Source organism: Neopsephotus bourkii, unplaced genomic scaffold, assembly GCF_033783945.1.
Source record: "Neopsephotus bourkii isolate Nb327-2 ecotype Australia unplaced genomic scaffold, CSIRO-AGI_Nbou_v1 NB_1328, whole genome shotgun sequence".
Classification (NCBI taxonomy): Eukaryota; Metazoa; Chordata; class Aves; order Psittaciformes; family Psittacidae; genus Neopsephotus; species Neopsephotus bourkii.
In genome coordinates, this window is record NW_026901808.1 from 429,364 (window position 1) to 450,452 (window position 21,089).

Sequence of the window (21,089 nt, forward strand, 5' to 3'; positions counted from 1 at the left end):
GATGGAGAAGAATTCATCTTCAGCTGTTAGTCTTACAGAAGGTATCATAGGATACAGCACAAAGAGGTAATAACTCACATTCATACTGGAAAAGTAATAACTGTTACTGCATAGGAATGAGGAGTTCTTAAAAAATACTACTAAATTTACTGGGCAACTCTTCTTGTATCTTTCTGAGCAGGATCCAGGAGAACTCTCAAAATTGGCCTGATACCCAGAAGCCGTTCTAGGCAGAAAGGTGTATCTGCTGTCAGTGTCGAAATGGATGGACTTGGCATCACAGATTTTTGCCTGTTCGTTGGATCTGCAATCCTACAATCTTTCTTTCAGCATATGCTATGAAAATCAAAGCCCTGCGTCACTGAGCTTCTCAGGGGCTTACAAACTGTGCTGAGTTCAATGAAAGCTGCATTTCAAAACCTAGTTCTTCTTACGCAAGAAGTACAAAGCATAAATGATGCTACCAGGAGACAAGTTCAAGCCAAACAAAAGAGCATGTTTGTTGAAAGAAAAAGCTAGCAAGTCTGTAAAGCACGTTGCCAGATTATGTTGTTGATGCAGAAAAACTGACGTGTGTTCAAACCAGGAGACTGAACAAGTATTTGAAGGAGAGACTCACTGGAAATTTCCAAAATAGATATAAAGCACATCCTCCTCAGGAAATTCAAATCTAAAAACTGTATTCAGGGAAGCATCATGTTTGCTTATTCTGTTCTTAATGTTCCCCAGATAACTACCCATGGCCATGTCAGATACAGAAGACTGGGCAAAAATGGACCCCTGACCTGACCTCCTGTAGTCATCCTCACATCTTTATGTATGTACCATCTGTCTGAGTTCCAGACTTTTAGAAACTCCTCTGGTAGCCCCCATGGGCTAGGACAAATAAAGGCAGTGATATCATGAAAGGAGTAGCTTAGTTTTTTTATAGCAGAACTGAAGCTTGACTGGCATCTGAATTGTGGCTGAACATATACCCTCCTACACACACACTTCCTCAGCATCCACATCAGACATAGAGTCTGTTGTTTTATCAGGAAGGAATTTCTTTAGATGGAAAAGTCATCTCTCTTCCCTCTTAGGCACTGAAGGACTACAGGTTGGGAATAAATCTAACCCGTGATTTTCACTGAGGCAGCATACTCAAGGAGTGGGGGTCCAAAGACCTGCAGTACAAACAGAATCCTGCCTTAAGAAAAGCGATAGCAGTGACACTCCAAGAACTCTGCAACGACAACCTCCAGAAGTAAAAAGAAGGCAGAATCTACATGTTCTGACTGAATTAAGGGGAGTCAGGAAAAACCCAAGGACTGGACAAACAGGGAGAGGGGGAAAAGGCAAAAGAGGGGTGAGAAAAAAGTAATGCACAACTAAAGTTGGAATTCGCAGGGGTAAAAATGAAGTTTGCACGTTTGCTTCATATGCATTTATGAAAATAAACTGTCTTTTCTCATTGACAGTCGCATACAATCATCTGAAGTGTATGCATCCACCTATACAACCTTTTCAGGGAACATGACGCTTAGATCACTAACACACCACTTGCCAAAATGCGTAAGAAAGTCAACACCCAATAATTTTTTATGTTATTTTCTCATCTTCTTTTCATACTCTGAGAATATTTGTACAAGAATTAAAATGTACAGTCATCAGTGACTACTTACATTATACATTTGTGGTGGTACTAAGTATGTTTCATGCATAAAAGAAAGCATATTGTTTAACCAGAAGTACTAGAATTAAAAAGAAAGTAAGTAGGACTTTGAGGAATAGATATACAGGGAACGTCTATACTTCATAATGCAGTGATATACATGATGGCACTTAATAAAAAGTTCAAATAATGGAAGCAGCTTAGTTATTGCAATAGGGAATGATGTTCCAGGATATCACATCAAAGGGTATGCAAATAATCCTGGTAATTTCTCTCCTGCTGTAATATTCTCTCAGTGCTGCTACACAGTAAGATTCACTCCTCTTATCCAGTGAAACTCAGTTTAACCCGATCACCTCCTCAAATGCATTTATTTTCCGCAGTATTTGATTACTGCGGTAATAACAAATGATCAATATTTCCCGTGAACTTACACTTCATGAGGCAACTACATATCCGCATTGAAGAAATTCAACATTACTTGAACGCACTTAATTTACTGTGGGTTTTTTTTCTACTTGTCTTTTGGAGCTCTCTAAATGCTGAGCCCCCATATGGTTCTGTGACTTGAACAGAGAGCCTGAGGGGCTACACAGCTCCACATGGTAGCTTGTAATCACACTGAGATATCAATCAGTCCAGCTGGAAATGTCAACAGTGCTTACAGCTGGTTCCATATTATGCTCTTTTAAAGAACAACATTTATTTGAAAAGCCACATATTACTAAAATGTAAACAAATCTCAAAAATTCTAGGAAAAACACTGGAACACTTACCATCAAACTCCGCTGGTCCTACCCCAACTATAATTATTGACATTGGAAGCCTTGAAGCCTTCAAAAGAAGCAGAAAAAGAGGTTTAACGTATTACATAACCTCTGCCAAAACGTGTGAGATGTGAGGACTCTGAATAAAAACATGTGGAAGTAATGTGTTAAAAACCATAGTTTTTTCCACCTAGGAAGCTGAGTGGTCTGAACTGTCTGCTGCAGTGGCACAAAATGTCTGGGAGGAAGAGAGAAAGGCAGATGATTATTTTAATTTATTTTCCCTTCTAAAGTCTTTGAATCATATGGGACTATAATTAAACACAACAAACTGCATTAGGATTTAATACTGATATGACTACGAAGATGACAAATCTATCTTAGAAAATTCTGTTAGCTGACAATAATTGCAAATATGTACCTAATGACAGTTTGACATTTATTTAAATGTTCTTTGCTTCTCCTTGATATTATGTAGCTTCCTGGTACTATGTGACACTATCTTTTACATAGATTTTATGCCAATTTTTCTCAAGAGAATAAATCACCTATTTGAGCAATATGTGTCATATATTTCTTCCATGAATAAAATTTTAGTCAAGGCAGTCATTTGTGCCACAAATTAAACAAGATATTGAACTGGATTATGATCAGATTTGTAATTTTAGAAACATAGAATAGTTAGGGTTGGAAAGGACCTTAAGATCATCAAGTTCCAACCCCCTGCCATGGGCAGGGAGACTCACCCAATTCCATGTCAGCTTCCCACAATCCAGGCCCTAAGGAAGGCAAAGCCTAACCCTTCCCCATGGAGAGGGGCTCAGCAGCTCTTTACCACCAAGTAATTCCTGGAAAAACCAGCCCCAGATGAGGATCTGAAGCTGGTGTGATGCTGTTCACCCAGAACTGATGCATCAGATCTTGTTTTGCTTTGTATTTTTGCAGTTCACAGCTTTGGCATACTCCAAACTACAGAAGTAGCTCTGACACTTAAGAGGACTTAATCTTTTTCATTCAATAGAACAAAGAAAAGATGACATCTGGCTTTTTCTTAACACACTCTCTGTAAAACCTTTGAAATTACAAAGTCAGTATTATAAATATTGGATTCTCCTGCCCTGATAGTAGCAACAGATATCTGACAGTTGCCAGAAGTAATCTGAAACTGCCTCTGTTGAGGAGGGTAACAACAGGAAAAAAAACATCTTCCAAATGTTATGGATGACAACTGTTTTTTTATTGAGATAATCTGATGAACAGTGAAATATCTATAGGCATTTTAAACAGGACTATACTCTGGCCAAAAATCACAGAAGTATACCGTCTGCTAAATTAAACTCTGCTTCTCTGAAATCAGGTGGCTGTAACACAGTACTGTATTCTTCTTTTGGAACGTAAAAAGTATTTTTCTTCCTCATTTAAAAGATATCCTCATTTTAGATATATCATCACCATTTCCCATATTTCATCTGTCACAATGCTTCATAGAAAACTAACTTTAAGCAGAAGATTTGCAGTTAATTACTGTAAACATGCTTTTTAAAACAATGAAAATACACTAACCTATAAATCACTATTTAATGCCCTACACCACTATACTTTATATACATTGACTGCAAATTCATCACAAATTGTTACTACATAGTTGATCTTCCAGCTAAAATTTTGCAACAGAGTAAAGAAAAAATGAATAAGCCTTTGTTAGTGAAATACTAATATGCTACTGAAGATAACAGTGAAAGCTGTCTGGCCATGATCCTGGGCAAACAGCTCTAGGTGACCCTGCTTGTGCATAGGGCTGGACAAGATGTCATCCATAGGTCTCTTCTAACCTCCACCAGTCTGTGATTCTGTGATTAAAGGCCATAAATACAGTGTAACTGTAACTGAAATACAGTGTAAGTGTAACCGAATTACTATTACTTCCACCTAAGTCAGTAATAGTACAGAATGTTTCCAAGACACGAAGGCATTTCTGGGACCAGAACACCTTCTGTTTTTCAAGTATTTTTTAGAATCTTGTTGCCTGATTGTAAAGAAAACATTCTTTAAAGAGATTCCTTCTCACACAGACATGGTATTATGTGATATAATGTATATGAAACAGTAAATGTCAAGGACAGCATAAAGACAAAGAGTTAAACTTTTGCATATAAGTGTTGGCATTTCCCAAATGACAGCATAACCTTTAAAGAGTTTGGTAAAACAGAATGTGTCTGACATACATGTAATGAGATAGATGCCTAAAAGCACAATTATTGTTAAAAATGAAATATGTTCCTCCTGAGTTTTATACATATCAGGCTGCATTGAACATCATTGCCCTTTTTATTATTTATTTATTATATAAGACTGAAAAAACTGCTGTTGAATAACATTTAATTAATTCTGTCATGGTATACTGTGCTCACACTTCAAGAAGTACACAGAAAGATGAATGCATCTTCATAAGAAGACAAGACAGCAAATATTCCCAAACTTCAACTCATTCCAAGCTAACAACACATCTGCTGTATTTCCAGACAGCTGCAGACTAATAGGTATTATTCCTGGAAATGAACTATTACTGGAAACATGTTTTTTTCTGTATGTCTTAGTGGCAAATTACTTAACCTTACAAGATACCAGCAACCTGACTTGCTGGTCTCTTACTTAACGGACTTCAAATTGAGGGGGGAGTTAAATTAACAGCTGCGCTTTTTTCACCACAGAGCCCTTTTGTCACCTAACAGAAGCTCATCTAAGAGAAGCTATGTTCTAAACTGCTAGGCTAGATAAGAAGATGAACTTCTAAGCTTATCTCCTTCAAAAGTGAAAGTCAGTTTATCCTATTTTAATACTGGAAGCTGGAAGAGGAGACGAAGTAAACTGGTACTTTCAAACACAGTAATAGCTTTGGGTGTACATACTTCCCAGGTGGGCTGCCAGAGTCCTTATTAACATGCAGACTTTGCTTGTATGCTGCTGGCAAGAACCTGAGGGCATCTTGCTTGCCAGTGGAAGACAGAACATTTCAGTAATATTTTCATGTGCACTCTACAAACTGGAATGTATTGAATCTCTACAGGAGGTATGAAAGTGGGGCTTCAAAAATATGCTGCCTAATTCTACACTACTTATTTTGACATGATGCTTCATTATTTTAATGAAGGCTTTTCACCCACCACTTCATTTTTAACTAGATCCACTGTGGTATGTACCAAATTAATGGTATAGATCTTTTGAAACCCTGTCTGGAAGTTCTGTGTGTACTTCTATCTGACATTTCCCAGGGGCAAAAGCAAAATGGAACCTGTTCATAATACAAAGTAATACTTATATAATTACATCCATAGCAGTTTTGAAGAGAAAAATATTGAAAATAATGCAGAAACTGAGAAACAATTAAGAGTTAAGAAAATCCTAGGGGACTATTTAGAAGGAAATCATATTAGTGGTATGTTTGCCATCTGCGGTCAGAAAGTTCGGGGCAGTTTTTACAAGGGGGGGGATCAAAACTGTCTGCAATTACTAGAAAGATAAAGAACAGTTCACTATGAAAAAACTGCATGGTGGGGTTTGCATGAGGAAGGGCGGGCAAGAAGCAGGTGAACATACAGTACTGGAGAGAAGAGTATCATTTCCCATAGAATACTATCTAATTAAGCTGAGATTCAAGTTTTGCTTTCTTTATGTCTTTATGCATAATAAACACCTGATGTTTGGAAAAAAATACTTATTTATGGAACAAAGGTAGTGCCTAAGTATTATTTAGTTTATTGACTGAAATAATAATTCACAGCAAAATAATTCTTTAAAATGTCAACACTTTTAGCAGAACTTACATTCACTATGGATTCTTTTGTCTGAGCCATATCAGAAATAACTCCATCTGTAATAATGAGAAGAACAAAATACTGGGAGCCATCTTTTACTGAAGCAGCATATCTAAGGGAAGAAAAACAATATTATAATAGAAAAAAACCCTTTATGCAAAGGAAATATTATGAAAAATAGCTGTATTTTAAAAATGTGACTACTAAGGACTAATAAGAAACCCCATGATACAGTGGATTTTGAAAAGTGAAGACATTCATGATTAAGATGGACATTCCATTTTAAATGAGAACATTAGAAAAATGTAACTAATACAATATTGAAATTGATAATCTGCATGTGTTGTATCAGTGAAAAGTGGGAACTATATCACTACCAAGAGAAGCATGGACAGAATGTCCTTTACAGAATCATGAGTCATTAGAAAATCTAAGTTATTTAATAGTTATTACCTCTGGGGAAGATAACTTGGTATGAAAGGCAGACATTAATACTGAATGGTTGGTTTTACAGCACAAATAAAATTTATCAGGAATCAGCACACTGCATAAATATTTCTTTTTTGTTATTGTTGTAGAAAACCAGGTTATTTACTGTTGGCCATACTTGTGGATATATAGTTCACATTTATGTGCACACTTGTAAAATGGCTGAACATGCACCCCGCAACGCTGGCCTAGATATTCGTATCTTTGCACTACCCACAGATGCCCTTTCAAGACTCAAGCTTCTCCCTGTGCTGTACAAAAATACAAAACACTCCCAGTGCCCTCCAGTCCCACTTCGGCCAAAGGACCCAAGAAGCAACTGATCTTTGAAGAAGAGCAGCTTTTGAAGATTTGGAAAGTTCTGGAAACAGAGTCTGTAGCAACCCCACTGAACCCTTTGGCCTTCACACCAGAAACTAAAGTTCATGTATCTTCGACTCCCAAGGGTCAAAGTGTCCTATATAGTTAGAGACGAACTTTTTTGTTGTGTGGAGCAGGCTGCTCCACTTCACTGCTTCACCTGGCAGCAGCCAGTACAGTTCCTACTTCCAGGAAGGCTCTTAGGGCCATGATAGAGTCAGACACTAGAACCTTGTAATAAAAGTAGCAACAAGTAGTATGGAGAGTAGTACAAAATCCAAAAGTTTGTCTCCATATGAATATTGCGGAATATATGTCCAAGTTCAGAAGAGGAGTGTCAAAGAACTCACTGCCTATGAAAGTCACAGAACATGAAAGGCCTGGGTCACTGGACATGATATTTTCTAATGATGCTCATGATGACTGCATGTGCTTAAGAAAATTCTAACTCTGATGTTTCACAATGCATTTCCAAGAAAGTACTGCCAATAAACGATGTGGTAACCACAATATTTACAAGAGTTTGGAGTAATCTGTGTGAAATGGAATCTACAGCTCACAGAAAGACAAATTTTTCTCCCTTCCTCCCCAAAACACAAATGGGTGGAGAAACCACACAGACAATAAACCTGTTGAACATTATGTATTTGCATGCTAATAGTAGGAATTGATCATTAAATATCTAGATTAGCAAGACCTACTGTGGAATACATTTTTGCTACCTGGCAGACACTTCTTTTATCTCATTTTTTCCCACAATGTTTCCAATGATGACTGCAGTGCTAAGGAACGATGAGAGTAAAATAAAAATTCATTATCCTTTCTGAGCACTTAATACTGTCTACATACCTACACTGAAGAAATGGAACAGAAATTTGCTTATTTCAAATTTTCCACAGAATAAAATATTCTGAAGTCTTTTGCAAGAAAGATCTATGCAGAGAGGAGATGACAGAAGACACTAGGTTGAATCTTATGTAGTTTAGATAACTTCCTAGCCAGGGAAAGGATAATATTATCTCCTTAAAGAACTCCTGAAGTGCTCTGAGATCACAACAGGATAGTAATATTTGACATTGTTTCCAGAGATATCATTAGAGGCATATTTTTAAATAGAAGGGATGCAGGAAGAAGAAATTTCTTTGAAGCTGAAGGTAGGTTCAAAGATTAAGTTCAGACTAAGTCATAATTTCTAGTACCATGTCCATGAGAGTCAAAAAAATAGCCAAGAAACTACACCCTAAAGGAAAATGTACACAGATTGTATTAAGAATGATCATGAAAATCATAATGAAGTTACTCAGCTTTCTCACTATAATGTAGTGTGATTTCCTACCAGGATGAGTTCCCAAAGTTTGCAACAACCTGATACGCAGACAAATGTTTGGTATAAGAACTACATATGTGGGTAACAGGCTTCTACAGTTCTGCCAGAGTTGACAAATATTCCTGAGAAACAACTGGTGAGAAAAGAAAGTCAATTTATGCCAATGCTTTGATGGTACTAGATCAAGATTTTCAATTTTAGCAATGAACAGGTGGTTTGGCATTAATTGTGGAATTCTAAACCAGCTCATCTGATATGACCAGTTCTAAAGAAGAAGAAAGAGCCAGAAAAGTCAGTGGGTTAGATTTCCAGTTAACACTGTCAACACCGACACTCAATGCCACATATATGGAATCCAACTGCCATAACTTTTTTCATATTTCTTTACAGTCTGAAAACTGCTAGTGGAGAAATCCTGTCAAAGGAAAGATTAAAAGGAGAGAGCTAGTTGCTAAAGACAAGCAATGGAATATACATCCACACAATTTGAATGGTGTGATTCAAAGATGGAACAACTAATCCTACTGACAAATAACTGAAATCAGCTATCTGGCCATGCTGGGGTGCACAGAGAATTCTTTGCACCATAGAATTTGCAGATTAATTTTCATTGGGCTGTAGAATTAACAATTAATTTTGTTGATGATTTGGCCATTTGAGATTAAGAGAGCTACACACACACAAAAATTCGCATTTTTAAATTTTTGATAGGTTTATGTCTTTTCTCTGAAGCAAAAACGCTGTGATCCAAAAGGCAAAAACGGAACAAGGCAGAGTGATCTCGAAATACTGTCTTTCATTTTGGTTTTAACATGGGATGGATCAATTGGATCACTCATATTTATTTTTAGCCAGTGATGAAATTCTTCAAAATACTAGCACATAGTCTTCAAAGCTACAAGTTAGATACAAGTTAATTGTGTTACACTGAATAAACAAAACAACTGTTAATACCTTTTTAAATGTTGAGCATCACATAGGTGTTAGCCTTTTATATGTGATAGTTATAATGACAATAAAAAGTTCCCGCAAAGTATCTGTTGTGATGCTTACCTGGCTACATGATTTATTACAGGGGCAAAGTTTGTTGGTCCATAAAGCTGTACAGATTTTAGACTCCTGTAATATGCCTCCATTACACCATCAATTCCATGGCAGTATGGATTTTGAGGGTTTCCATTCTAATGAAAATAAGAGATGATTAATCACTAAAAGTAATTATGAAGCAAAATTGATGTAGGTTAGTGAACACTACCCAGAGTACATTTTTAAACAGCAACGACCTAAGCATTCTAGGTTCTATTCAGAGATTTTACTACAAATGGCTAACGTCAGTGTCGTGGCTGGTTGGGAGGGTTAACTGCCTACAGAAGGAGGTTCTAGCAGGCTCATGTTATATGCAGTCTGAATCACTGGAACTGGTTCCTAGGCATAAGTACCATCTTAACTGGAATTAAACAGTCTTTGTTACATGCAACAGCAACAAGTGTTTTCCAGTGCACATTCAAGGTATGAATTACAAGGGCAGATATAAAACTGGCATATTGTTTAGAAACGCAGTTCAGGATCAAAGATTTCTTACTTTAAAAACATCAATGTTTCTGCATTGGAAAACTGATTTTCAAGCTGGTATAAAGAGACGAAGAAAGGAACTTATTCTTTGGAAACCCACTGACATGGTTGTAACTGTAAATTTTTGAGGTAGGCATTTTACTCCCTATCTCCATAATGACTCTACATAATGAGGATACCTATTTACAGATAACAATACAAACATATAAACTAAATCCCAGATTAACAACCTATCTTGGGCCATATGAATGATCCAAGTAAGGCTTCAAAATCTTCCAAATCATCTTACTCTCCTTCAGGTACCAATACCTCATTGGCTTAATGTTCCAGTATCTTATTCTAAGGTACAGTATACCTCCCTGAGAATCTAGCAAAGTAAAGGGGGGTTTTCACTGAATTGATCTAGAACATTAAAAGAGAGTACTGAAAACACTGCTTAGCTTTAAATGTGAAACACCTATATATGTTTATATATGGAGGAAGGAAATAACTACTTTTTCCTCTGTAAAAGCACCACAGTGCCTCATGAATTAATTTTAGAAACACGTTTTAAAACTCAAAGTAGCCAGAAATAAGCCTGCTATTTTAATAACCCTAAGATTATATGTATCAATATATTTGAACTTGCTACATAAAAGTCCAAACAAAGCCTGTGAGCCAAATGAATATCTGCAAAACCTGTTTTAAATTACTATTCATGTGGAAAATTACTATCCATTGTTTTCTAGCACAGGCTGACTGAAGAAATATGTGTCTACAAACACCAGTCTTCTGCCATGTCTTTGCTGCTATCTAATTAAAACTTACCTGATATACCTACACTTGCTGTAATTGTGGCAACTTTATCCTACTCAGAGGAGAACAAAAACCTCAAAATAAGCAAGTAGATAAATATCCACACTAATCACAAGCATCAGTTATAACACATTAACCTTTCTGGAAAATCCTGTTAAGATTTAGCTTTGTAATTTATTATTGGCACATAGACCAATCTCAGATTTGTTCTTGTACCTCAGCTTATAGCCCACTTAGTTATCTCTAAACTAGCAGCCTGTAAAAGATAAAGAGATCCTAGAAAATTATAAACAACAATAACAATAATAACGAAGGATTATCTTGGATCATGGTTCGCTTGCTTCTTAAAATAGATTAGCTTCAATCTGAAGTCTTTCAAGCATCTGTTTCTGTTGCTGCTACAGCTGAGGTTAAAGATGATTACTTTCCTTTATGACTATTTTTGGCCTACAGGGACTTCTTGGCTCTGGATTTTTCTCAGTGACTTCACTATGGTGAAAAATTTTGGAAGAGTCTTTTATACAGAAGAATTAGCACATTCTCTGCTCTTTACTTGTCCAGTAACTGCTTCAGACTCCAAATTTAACACCCAAAATTTTGTCATAATTCAAACAATATATAGATACTTATTTACTTACCAGTGCAAATTCATGTGATACTCTTCCATCCGGAGGCAGTCTTGCTCCAAAACCTAGAGCTGGGAACATTTTATCACTGTCATAGTCCTGAATGATTTCTCCTACTGCTTTCAGTGCCATGCCATAGGCATTCAGTTGATAGGGATTCATGTAGTGCAGTGAAGTAGGCTGTGAAGGGTTACCTGTCAGAGCAAGAACCAGATTTACTTTAAAACTGAATCACTTCAAAATTTTCTCTTTCAAAAATAACAGAAACCTAAGAGAGCAGAGATTGAAAAGAAAAGATCATGAAAAGAAAATGAACTTATTTCATAGATACATAACTGTGGTTGTATGAGGTAAAAATGCAATGTTCTGAATACATTTTTAATAGGTTAACAGTAGTATCTGTAAAGCTATTCAGCATGGAAAGGACAGCAAGAAATTGTGATTAGATTCATGAATTCGTATCTTTATAATATGATATATACTTTTAAGATGAAATCTACAAAAGTATTATCACATTCTGAAAGCAGCCTTGAAGGAAGGTCAAAACTTATCTTGCTTCACCCCACTTCAGCCATAATTCCACCTGAAACTCTTTTTTTTGCCCCTCCCACTGGGCTCTTCTAAAATATCCAGGTTTCTCCAAACAATTAATACAGAAAAAAATAATCAGAAAATACACAAGTATTTTCAGACTGCTCCTACTTACTCAATTTTATATGTAGCAATAATACAATGAAGTTAAGCAGAATACTGCTATAGATACATATGCAAACACATGTACACTTAAAACTGAACACAGCACATACATACACAAGGTATTTCTTTTATTCTTACCATTTGAGGCTGTGAAATCAATAGCTACTGTGAAATTGATTTGGGTTCTGTAGAAAAAGCAAATACAAATCTTATTAACAGTTGTACTGCCATGTGGAAAAATAAACAAGAGATTATAAAGTTGTTTGTGGACAAACTGTAGGACACTGACTTTCTAATACAGGAAATAAACACTGAGAAACCTCTTTTATAAGGTTCCAGCCAAGAGCTATACAACACTAATTTATTAGCATACTGAAAACTATTACTTTACTCCATCCTTCTTCATTGTTTGTGAAAAACCTAAATCTTTAATGAGATTATGAACATCCATAAACATTATTAATTCAGTTTCAACAGAAATACCAATTAATCCTTGCGCATATTTTAGCCCTAGTCATGGAAGACTTTGACAAGGGAAGTAGGTTTTTATTAATCTGCTCCTTTCAGCATTAAGAAAACCATCCTCAATCAGAACATGTTTCAAATCATGCTATGTATAAAATCTCTGGATGGGATATCACAAGTTTTGGCAGTGGATTGTTTTTCATGTGAACATAGTGACTACTTCAAGCAAGTGCATCAGAAAACAAAAGTAAAAACTGGAAGCAGGAATACAAAGACCTGTATCTGGAGCAGTAGCTACATAAAGCCATTATTGTGGATGGATCAGATGTTAGCATAGGTTTACTGTAAAAAAAATAATCATTAATGGACTTCTACAGAGCTGCAATACTATTAAATGCAGTTCTGTTCTGCAGCTTCCTTCAGGACAAAATACTGTCATTCTGGGGATAATCACTCAGCTATAAGATTCTATCAGGAAAAAGAGTTTGTATGAATTTGCTCAGATTGAGTCTTTTACATCTTCCTTCAAATTTCTGCCTCTTAGTGTGTGCAACAATGAACTTAATGAGCAAAAATTAAAGCTCTTTGAAAGTTACTGAACAGATTTAACTCATGTACATTTACATTAACATCAACAATCTGACACTGGGTTCTGCAGTAGTGGTTCTGCTGTTCAAATAACCTGATGTGCCCAGAGAAAATACTGTTTATTTCACAAAAATATGGGTATGAAAAAAATCCCTAACATGGAATCATTTTATCATACTGATCAAGGCTAAAACAAACTAAGCTAGGTTATGGGTGGACTGTCTCCAAAAAGTAGTAAAAGCCTTCTAATGCTCACATTATCAACATGGTCAGTCTGGAATACTTCTAAAAATGCTGTGGCCTCAACATAGACAATGGTGAAAGCTGCTGCAATCTCTGAGAAGACCTAAGCTTTATAAGAGAAGTTTATCATCAATATTTCTGTATTATGCTTTATGCAGCTTCACCACAACTTACTAATGGCATGACAATTTAGATTTACTTTGCTCCATTCTCAAATGTCAGGCCCTGTGGCTTGTTAATCACAATGCCTTTCTGCACTGTTAGCTAGTTGTAAGAATAAAGATCCTAAGAAATGCGCATCAACTAGTTTTCTATCATCGTCACTACAGTGTGCAGACAAATTGTCCTCGTTAGGTGAGAAGAGGTTTGGAAAAACAACAACAAAAAAGTCTAATAAAATACCACTTCTATATTTATGCTTAGAGTCCCTGTTGGCACTGCTAAGTAAAACTGCTTTTGGGCTGTAATCCGGCTGCACTTAAATTTTAAGGGCTCTGGTGTGGTGCAATGTTTGAAGAGTAAAACAAGCCTCCTCCAAGCATTATATGTCACGTACCTCCAGCACAAAGATCTTCAGCGTGCTGAAGATTTTTCCAATGAGGAAAGAAAGAAACCTCCAAACAGTTTTTCCTCAGCATAAGAACGGCAAAACTTATTTGTAAACCCATTTCCTGGATCAGCTGTTCTGATCCAATTAGCAAGAAGAAAAAGATAAAAGGAACATGGCTAACAAAAGAAAATATTAAAACCATATCTAATGGCAAAGAAGAAAAAAGTCCTGTGGCTACAGGTAATGACTGACAGCATTCATTTCTGAAGTTTTCCTCAAAGTGGTGTATCTGTATTATATTACTTCAGATAACAGAAACCCAACTGATAAACTAGAAAAAATCCCTTTCCCATTTACAACCCACTATAATCTGGATGATTTTTGTCCAAGCAGAAGGGTATATATATCACAGTATCTGCAAGTTTGACAACTATAAAGATCATGATATAAAGTAAGATCAAACAGATGTCTACATCTCTAGAATTTGCTCCCATCTGCATGTACATTTTAATAATATCACTACAGAAAACATGCAAGAACTTAAACCAACTACTTGATGTCAACAATTTATAGATGACTGTATATAGATTAGATTCCAGTTTCCTAAATATAGCTTCTTAACGCTATTTTAAAGACCCCAGTGTATTTAGTACACCATGAAAATTTTGGGAAGTCTAAAATGGCATTAAAAGCCTATATAGTTCAGAAAACCAGATCCCACTCTTAATAAAGCTGTCATTTGCATTATGGACACATGACCACAGAGAACATCATTTATGGCTTATAAAGAACCACGGAAGTCAGAACAAAACTCTGTTGCCCCAAAACTCTGTTGGACCAAACCTGCAAACCATGATTGCCCTATGTTTTCAATGACTGTTTTGTTTCATGGTATCACACAACATATGTACGGAGAAACGGAGGCCCAAGGAAGACCTGAACAGTCTCTACAGCTACTTAAAAGGGGGTTGTAGCAAGGTGGGGGTCAGTCTCTTCTCCAAGTAAGAAGCAATAGGACAAGAGGAAATGGCCTCAAGTTGCACCATGACAGGTTTAGGTTGGATATTGGGAAAAGTTTCCTCACAGAAAGGGTTGTCAAGCACTGGAACAGGCTGCCCAGGGAAATGACTGAGTCACCATTCCTGGAGGCATTTAAAAGATGTGTAGACGCCCTTAGGGACATGGTTTAGTGGTGGACTTGGCAGTGCTAGGTTAGTGGTTGGACTTGACGATCTTAAGGGTCTTTTCCAAACAATTCTGATTCCATACTAGAAACATCCCTCTGAACATGATCTCATGGAAAAGAGATATGGAATACTAAGTTACACAAGGCACCAGTTTCCTCTGAGGAAAGGAATAATAAATTGTAAAAAGGTAAAAAACACAGGTCAACCTTGTAGTCAGAATTATCAATTAATGCAATTAAACCTTTTTTGAACACGAAGCTGGGTCTTTCAAACAATTTAACTTCAAATTAACACCATTACAAAAATATTTTCAAAAGCAGCTGTAATATTGTGAATGATTTTTGTATTAAAGATTAAGAAAAGCTATTTATTTCTTTACCATTTCACCAAGACTGAAACAATTAACCAGTCATAACTAAAATTTAAGCCAGAAAGGCTAATTTAAAAGCTGTGTGCCATGAAAACATCAGATATAACTACGTTGGAAGCCAAATGGGATGGCTGGAAAATTAATCTGGATGACATTTCAAGAAGTGTTTTCATGGTAACACACATTATTCTAGAACCAAATTAAATGTAATGAATACAGCTGAAAGTCCACTGTCCTGCTTTTATTTCTCCTGCATGTTTTATTTCTTTTTAATACACTAATTCTTAAGTTGCATCAACTACATATTTTTAAGTTACTGTTATTATTAACCTATTAGCCTTCATCAACAAGTACCTATTTTTAAATAGTAGTCTTGATTAATGTATTTTGTATAAGGGACATTAGCTCAAAATTCCTTAATTCAGAATAAAAACATTCAAAATTTTAAAAAGCTGATAAAATTGGAGTCCGTGACACAAATTTAGGTGCCTGATTTAATGACGCAAATTTTAAAATACATCAAAAGAACACAACTTCTGTTTCTGATAAAGACAATTCTTTGTCTAAGGCCATGTCCTTGCTTTTCCAGCTGTGTTGTTCTCCAAGGAGCTATACTAAAAGCTCATGACACCTGCTACGAGTGATGCTGCAAGGTCATGAGGCTTTGCAGAAAAGCTGCTAAAACACTGACACCTGGCTAGGCAGGCTGAGATGCTTCATGTCCCATCTCAAGGGAGAACTACAGTAAAATATCCAAGCAGAGCAATGTCTCTTACGGATTCAGAGCTGGACAGATCACTACTGCTCTGCCAGTATTTAGCTGGTATAGAAAGACATGGCGTATTTGCTACCTGTACAGGTGATTTTACTCTATACTACCATGAAAAATGGAGAAAGTATCCTAAAAGAAACAGTAATTTTCACCTCACAGTGACAGAGTAGCCATTTTGTTTGTTTCTTTAGGAAAGCAAGTCAAAACTTACTGTCTTTTAATAAGAGCTCTGTCATCACTGATATACATAAGGGAACAAACAAGTCTGGATGTGGCATTTGATTAGTCTTGATAACATTTGTAACAATTAGGGTTTTTTAAACAGTACATTGGAAGGAAATACATATTTCCTCCTGTGGCTTCAGAGTGACAACCAGCTGGTCTGTTAGCGGGGGGAGCTGTTGAAGGTTTGAGGATCACTTACTGCGCAGAACTCTACAGTGGAGCTAATGGAGTAAGTAACACTACCAACAGGCTGCATCCTCTGCATGGTATTTAAGTCCCCAGTGACAGTTATAATTTCCCCTTTGCAGATTCCTGTTTGGCCAAATGCTGTATCAACTTAGAGAACATACTTCTGACAAAGCCTCTACAAGACCTTGCTCTTGTATAGTCTTATTACTCCTTATTATTCTCCAAGGATACAAGAAATATATGTAAAGCCTCCAAAATGTGTAGTTAGGACAGCCATTGCTTCATAAGTTTATCTCACAGCAGGTCTGCTCTGAACATCAAATATGCATGCCACTACACTATATGGTGTAGTGGTTGGATGGAAATAGCTGTCATGAAAAGAGTTCTAGATTTCCATTTGACCATTAATGATTAAATACAGTTACGTTAAAAATGTATGTCGAAAGCCCTCAGAACCTAAACAATGTGTGAGTGTTCATTTCCAAAAACCTGGATGAAGGAAAGGCTTTTAACAGGACAGGAGAAAAACATTTCTTCCTATCTTCCACTAATCTGGGACATAGGAGATGACAATATTTTTGAGTTGCACAAAGATTCAGCTTATTGAATGTCACTGATTTAGATGCCTAGAGTAACTTGGTAGTACACGCCCTATTCTAAGTCAAAGAGTCTAGGAACTTCTGCACAGAAATATCCTTTCTGTCCTGAATCTTGCAACTTTTTGCCTCCTGGTTTCTCTTCCAAACAAAACCAAGCAGACTACGAACTAACGGTTTGACAGTCATTCCTGTAAACCAGGATAATTTCAATTGCTCTCCTGTTCACGGCCTTATACCTTGCATTCCGGAGCTTATCCATACATTTGGAGGTATTTTGATAGGGATATGTTTTTCACTGCTAAGTGGCAGGAGAAAACAGATTTTGAAATATACATCAATTCTTAGCACACTGTACCTATTTTAAATGTGGGAAGGTCAGTATGGCAAAATACAGGATAAAGTATCAAGATGTAAGCAAACGCCAGCTAGTAAGATGTAAGATTCTTAAGAAGTAGGTGGATGCAAAAGAGACATCCACCTCTTTCCTGTTACACTGCTATAAAATCCAGTGTTGTGTAGTAAAATGGAATTAGAATTTATGGACAAACTTCTATTTAATTCTTCAGACCTTTAAAAAAAAACCACAACCAAGTCATATTGATGATACTGATAATGGAATATCCCAATTAAACAGATGCAGACTCAAACCAAAAATGAAATTAAGACTGTAATCCCAATTTATTGCAGTTAAAGCTGTTAAGATTTCCATTAAATCAATATTACTTCTAGACACCTCAAATCAATTACAATGAAAGTTCTGAACATCAAGTATTTCATAAGCATCCATTTACCAAAGATTCAATATTGTGCCTATTGCAGAATCAGTGTTTTCTTACCCTTGCCTAACTAAATGGAAGAAAACCAGGGAATTAAAAAAAACAATTTTGGAGGACATGATGGGAAAACAGACTGATTAATGATGAAATCTTCTCTTCCCCCTTCCCTCATAATCTGCCAACCGGACTGCAACTGATATGTAGTAGTATTAAATGAGATAAATGAAGGGAGAGAGAAGCCAAGAGAATGAGTCTGAGTCTCAGCCTCCTGGTCATGTTTATAAAACTGTATATGTTGCAGAAAGGTAACATTTTATACAAGTACTTCTACAGTTTTCACTGGCATGTACACACAAATAACGGTATGAATCGCTAAACAGGATTCTATATGAAACAATTAAACAAGAAGTATTAATGCTCTGCTCACACTTTTAAGCACAGAGCATTCTGCTGAATTATACTCTATATAAAAGAGCAGAAAAAATCTTAAACTGTAATTATCACCATAGGTCTTCTTTGACTTGCAGTTACAGAGATATACACAAAAATATCAGTAAGAACAACAAAGTATTATTTGTAATCAAAATTTCTATTATTTGTCTACAGAATGTAATTAGGTTTATTAACTTGTATTGTAACATCTCAGTGAGAAATGTGTTAAACCACTCTGAAAAGATTACAAATGCATCCACCATATATTTTTCTTTCCAAATTTAGATATAAAACAATTCTTCAGATCCTTACACACACTCTTCTTGTAGAGATGAATATTGAATGAATGGGGATAAGATGGTTGTGGCAAATATGTACAACATGCTTCACAAAACACTAGAGGTAAAAACTGTTTCTTTGTGCATTTGTGCATACATATACTTCATTCAGTACAAACTTCCGGTAAACACGGATGGATGGCCATTTTCTGCTTCTGTTAAAGTCCACAACAGGAACATAGGATTGCCACTGTTGGGAACAAAGTCAAAGCCCTATATTGCTACTGCCAAAATACAACACAGAGTCCTTTTTCATTTCATCTGAAGCCTGGCTGAAAAATGGCACAAAAAAAGTAACTTTTTTCTTCACAGGTAATCAATGCTTTAAAATACATGTGGGATGTATATTCAGATGGTATGCCTCAAAAATCTATACTAAGTGCCTAGGAACATGTAACAAAGTATTTTCATTTATCATAGAGAACTATGTTCTGGCAGGGAGGTTAAGAGCCTGAGGAATTCCTGGGATTCAACCTAGGCATGCTCTAGGGTAAGCCATGCAATGCTTCTGTCTCTACTTCCCTTTTGGGAAAATGACAATAAATGAGAAATGGAACGTGTTATAAATTTTACATAATTAGTAGTGAAAAAATACCTTTGAAAGGGAAAGGCTCTAAATAAATGCCAATATTAAATACACCAAAGGTCAGTGTAATCACAAGAACTAAACCAGCATTATACTAATTTTATTGTAACTAGGTAATTCCCTTTCAGTTAATCCAACTTTCACTGGCTGATCAGAGGTCATTACCTAATCTCAGTGTTTTAGTACCAACACCAATTCCAACATTTTAAGCGAAGTTCCATGACTTAACTTACATTGGTAACTGCAGGTTTTATGTAGCAAAGGACAGCCTCTAAAATGAGGAAACAATACATCTCTTTACAGATACTACTCAGAGTCATCATATGCAAAGTACATACACAAATTGTTAGTGAATTACATTGAGACTGTGAAAACAAGAAAGGTTTGTTGTCAATCACATACCCGCCTTTAATATAGTCAAGGAATGAAACTTCTGTTTCAATTAGGAAGGAAAGCAATGTTACCTGAAAGCAAATAAAAGAGAGTCAGACATGAATTGTCATTTCCCAGTTGAACAAGTAGAGACATAAGCACAATGTTTTTGGAGCTCTGTCCTTAAGACAAAATTTCCTACAGTATTAGGGAAAAAAGATTAAAAAAAAAAAAAAAAAAGGCAAATTTGGAAGTCTACCACAACTGTTTGTTGGGGGGGGGGTTTAAGCCACATTTAAGCAATAGAAGATTGTGTTCCAGGGCAGGTTACCACATACTCATCTTCTGATCACACGGGTAGTGGTCTAAATGTGTTACTGGCATTTTCAGCAGAGTCCCAGAAGTATAAACTCAAGTGGAAAAGAGCCAGTATTTAAGATCTTCATATACTGCACATCATTTATGAAACAAATAATTTAATTTTGTTTTATCTACAAAGTGACACAAAACACAATATAAGTGCATCAGGCAGTCAATGAAAACTGCCTAAATAACTACACACAGCAAATTCACCGATAACGATACACTGAATAAAAAGGGGGTGGAAGTTTGTCATGAAATTTGATTTGCTTCCAACTACAGCAAAATATAAAACCTGAAAATATCCTCTGTTGTAAACTTGGACTCAGAATGAGATTATAGGCAGCAATTCTGCCTTCCATCCTACTTTCTTTGTCACAGGTTCTCTGTGAGTCTTAGTGACTTCCAAAGTTTAAAACCATCAAATTACCCTTCAAGCTGAGATCAGACAATCATACATAGTTATATATATATATGCATATATATATATAGTTCCACCAGACTATCAGTAGCATGGTCTTCCATATAAGATTGAAAATTTTTATGTGATTTCCCACTGGACACAGCCATTTTAATGGTTCATTTGTTATTACAGTTGGTCATCTTAACTAGTTAAAGAAAATGTTTTCAGTGAATCTGATTTTAAATGGTAAAAAATGAAAACAGACAACAATACCCTTTCAAAGCAGCCGAAGTGTTTACTTCCATACAGACAATACCAATGTTCCAAGTTTTATATGGTTATTTTACATTTCACTGCTTGGTATTGTTCAAAACTAATCATGTATAAACATTTCTGCTTAGTATGTCATTTTGGCTGTCTGAATTTAAAATGACCCCTTAAGTGATAATGAATCGATATGGTTACTGTATGTACACTGTCCTTAAAAGCAGCAGTGAGAGAGTGGTCAATGATAGGTATCCAATTCCCTTAAA

The 21,089-nt window shown here is 36.1% G+C and overlaps 1 protein-coding gene across 3 annotated transcripts in view; it reads right to left on the reverse strand.

The window, feature by feature from the left end:
- The window catches only part of CPNE8 (copine 8), a 91,859-nt gene that overhangs the window by 4,553 nt on the left and 66,217 nt on the right, over positions 1–21,089 (reverse strand). Inside the window, exons 13-18 of one of the 3 annotated variants that reach the window (XM_061366215.1) lie at positions 19,824–19,885; positions 12,240–12,286; positions 11,418–11,599; positions 9,466–9,593; positions 6,246–6,348; positions 2,431–2,488 (exon numbers count right to left, since the gene is read on the reverse strand). In XM_061366215.1, coding sequence (XP_061222199.1) covers positions 2,431–2,488; positions 6,246–6,348; positions 9,466–9,593; positions 11,418–11,599; positions 12,240–12,286; positions 19,824–19,885 — 580 coding nt within the window. Of the gene's footprint in view, positions 1–2,430; positions 2,489–6,245; positions 6,349–9,465; positions 9,594–11,417; positions 11,600–12,239; positions 12,287–15,395; positions 19,026–19,823; positions 19,886–21,089 lie in introns of those variants that run through there. The other 2 variants (XM_061366214.1, XM_061366216.1) reach the window with 2 other exon arrangements.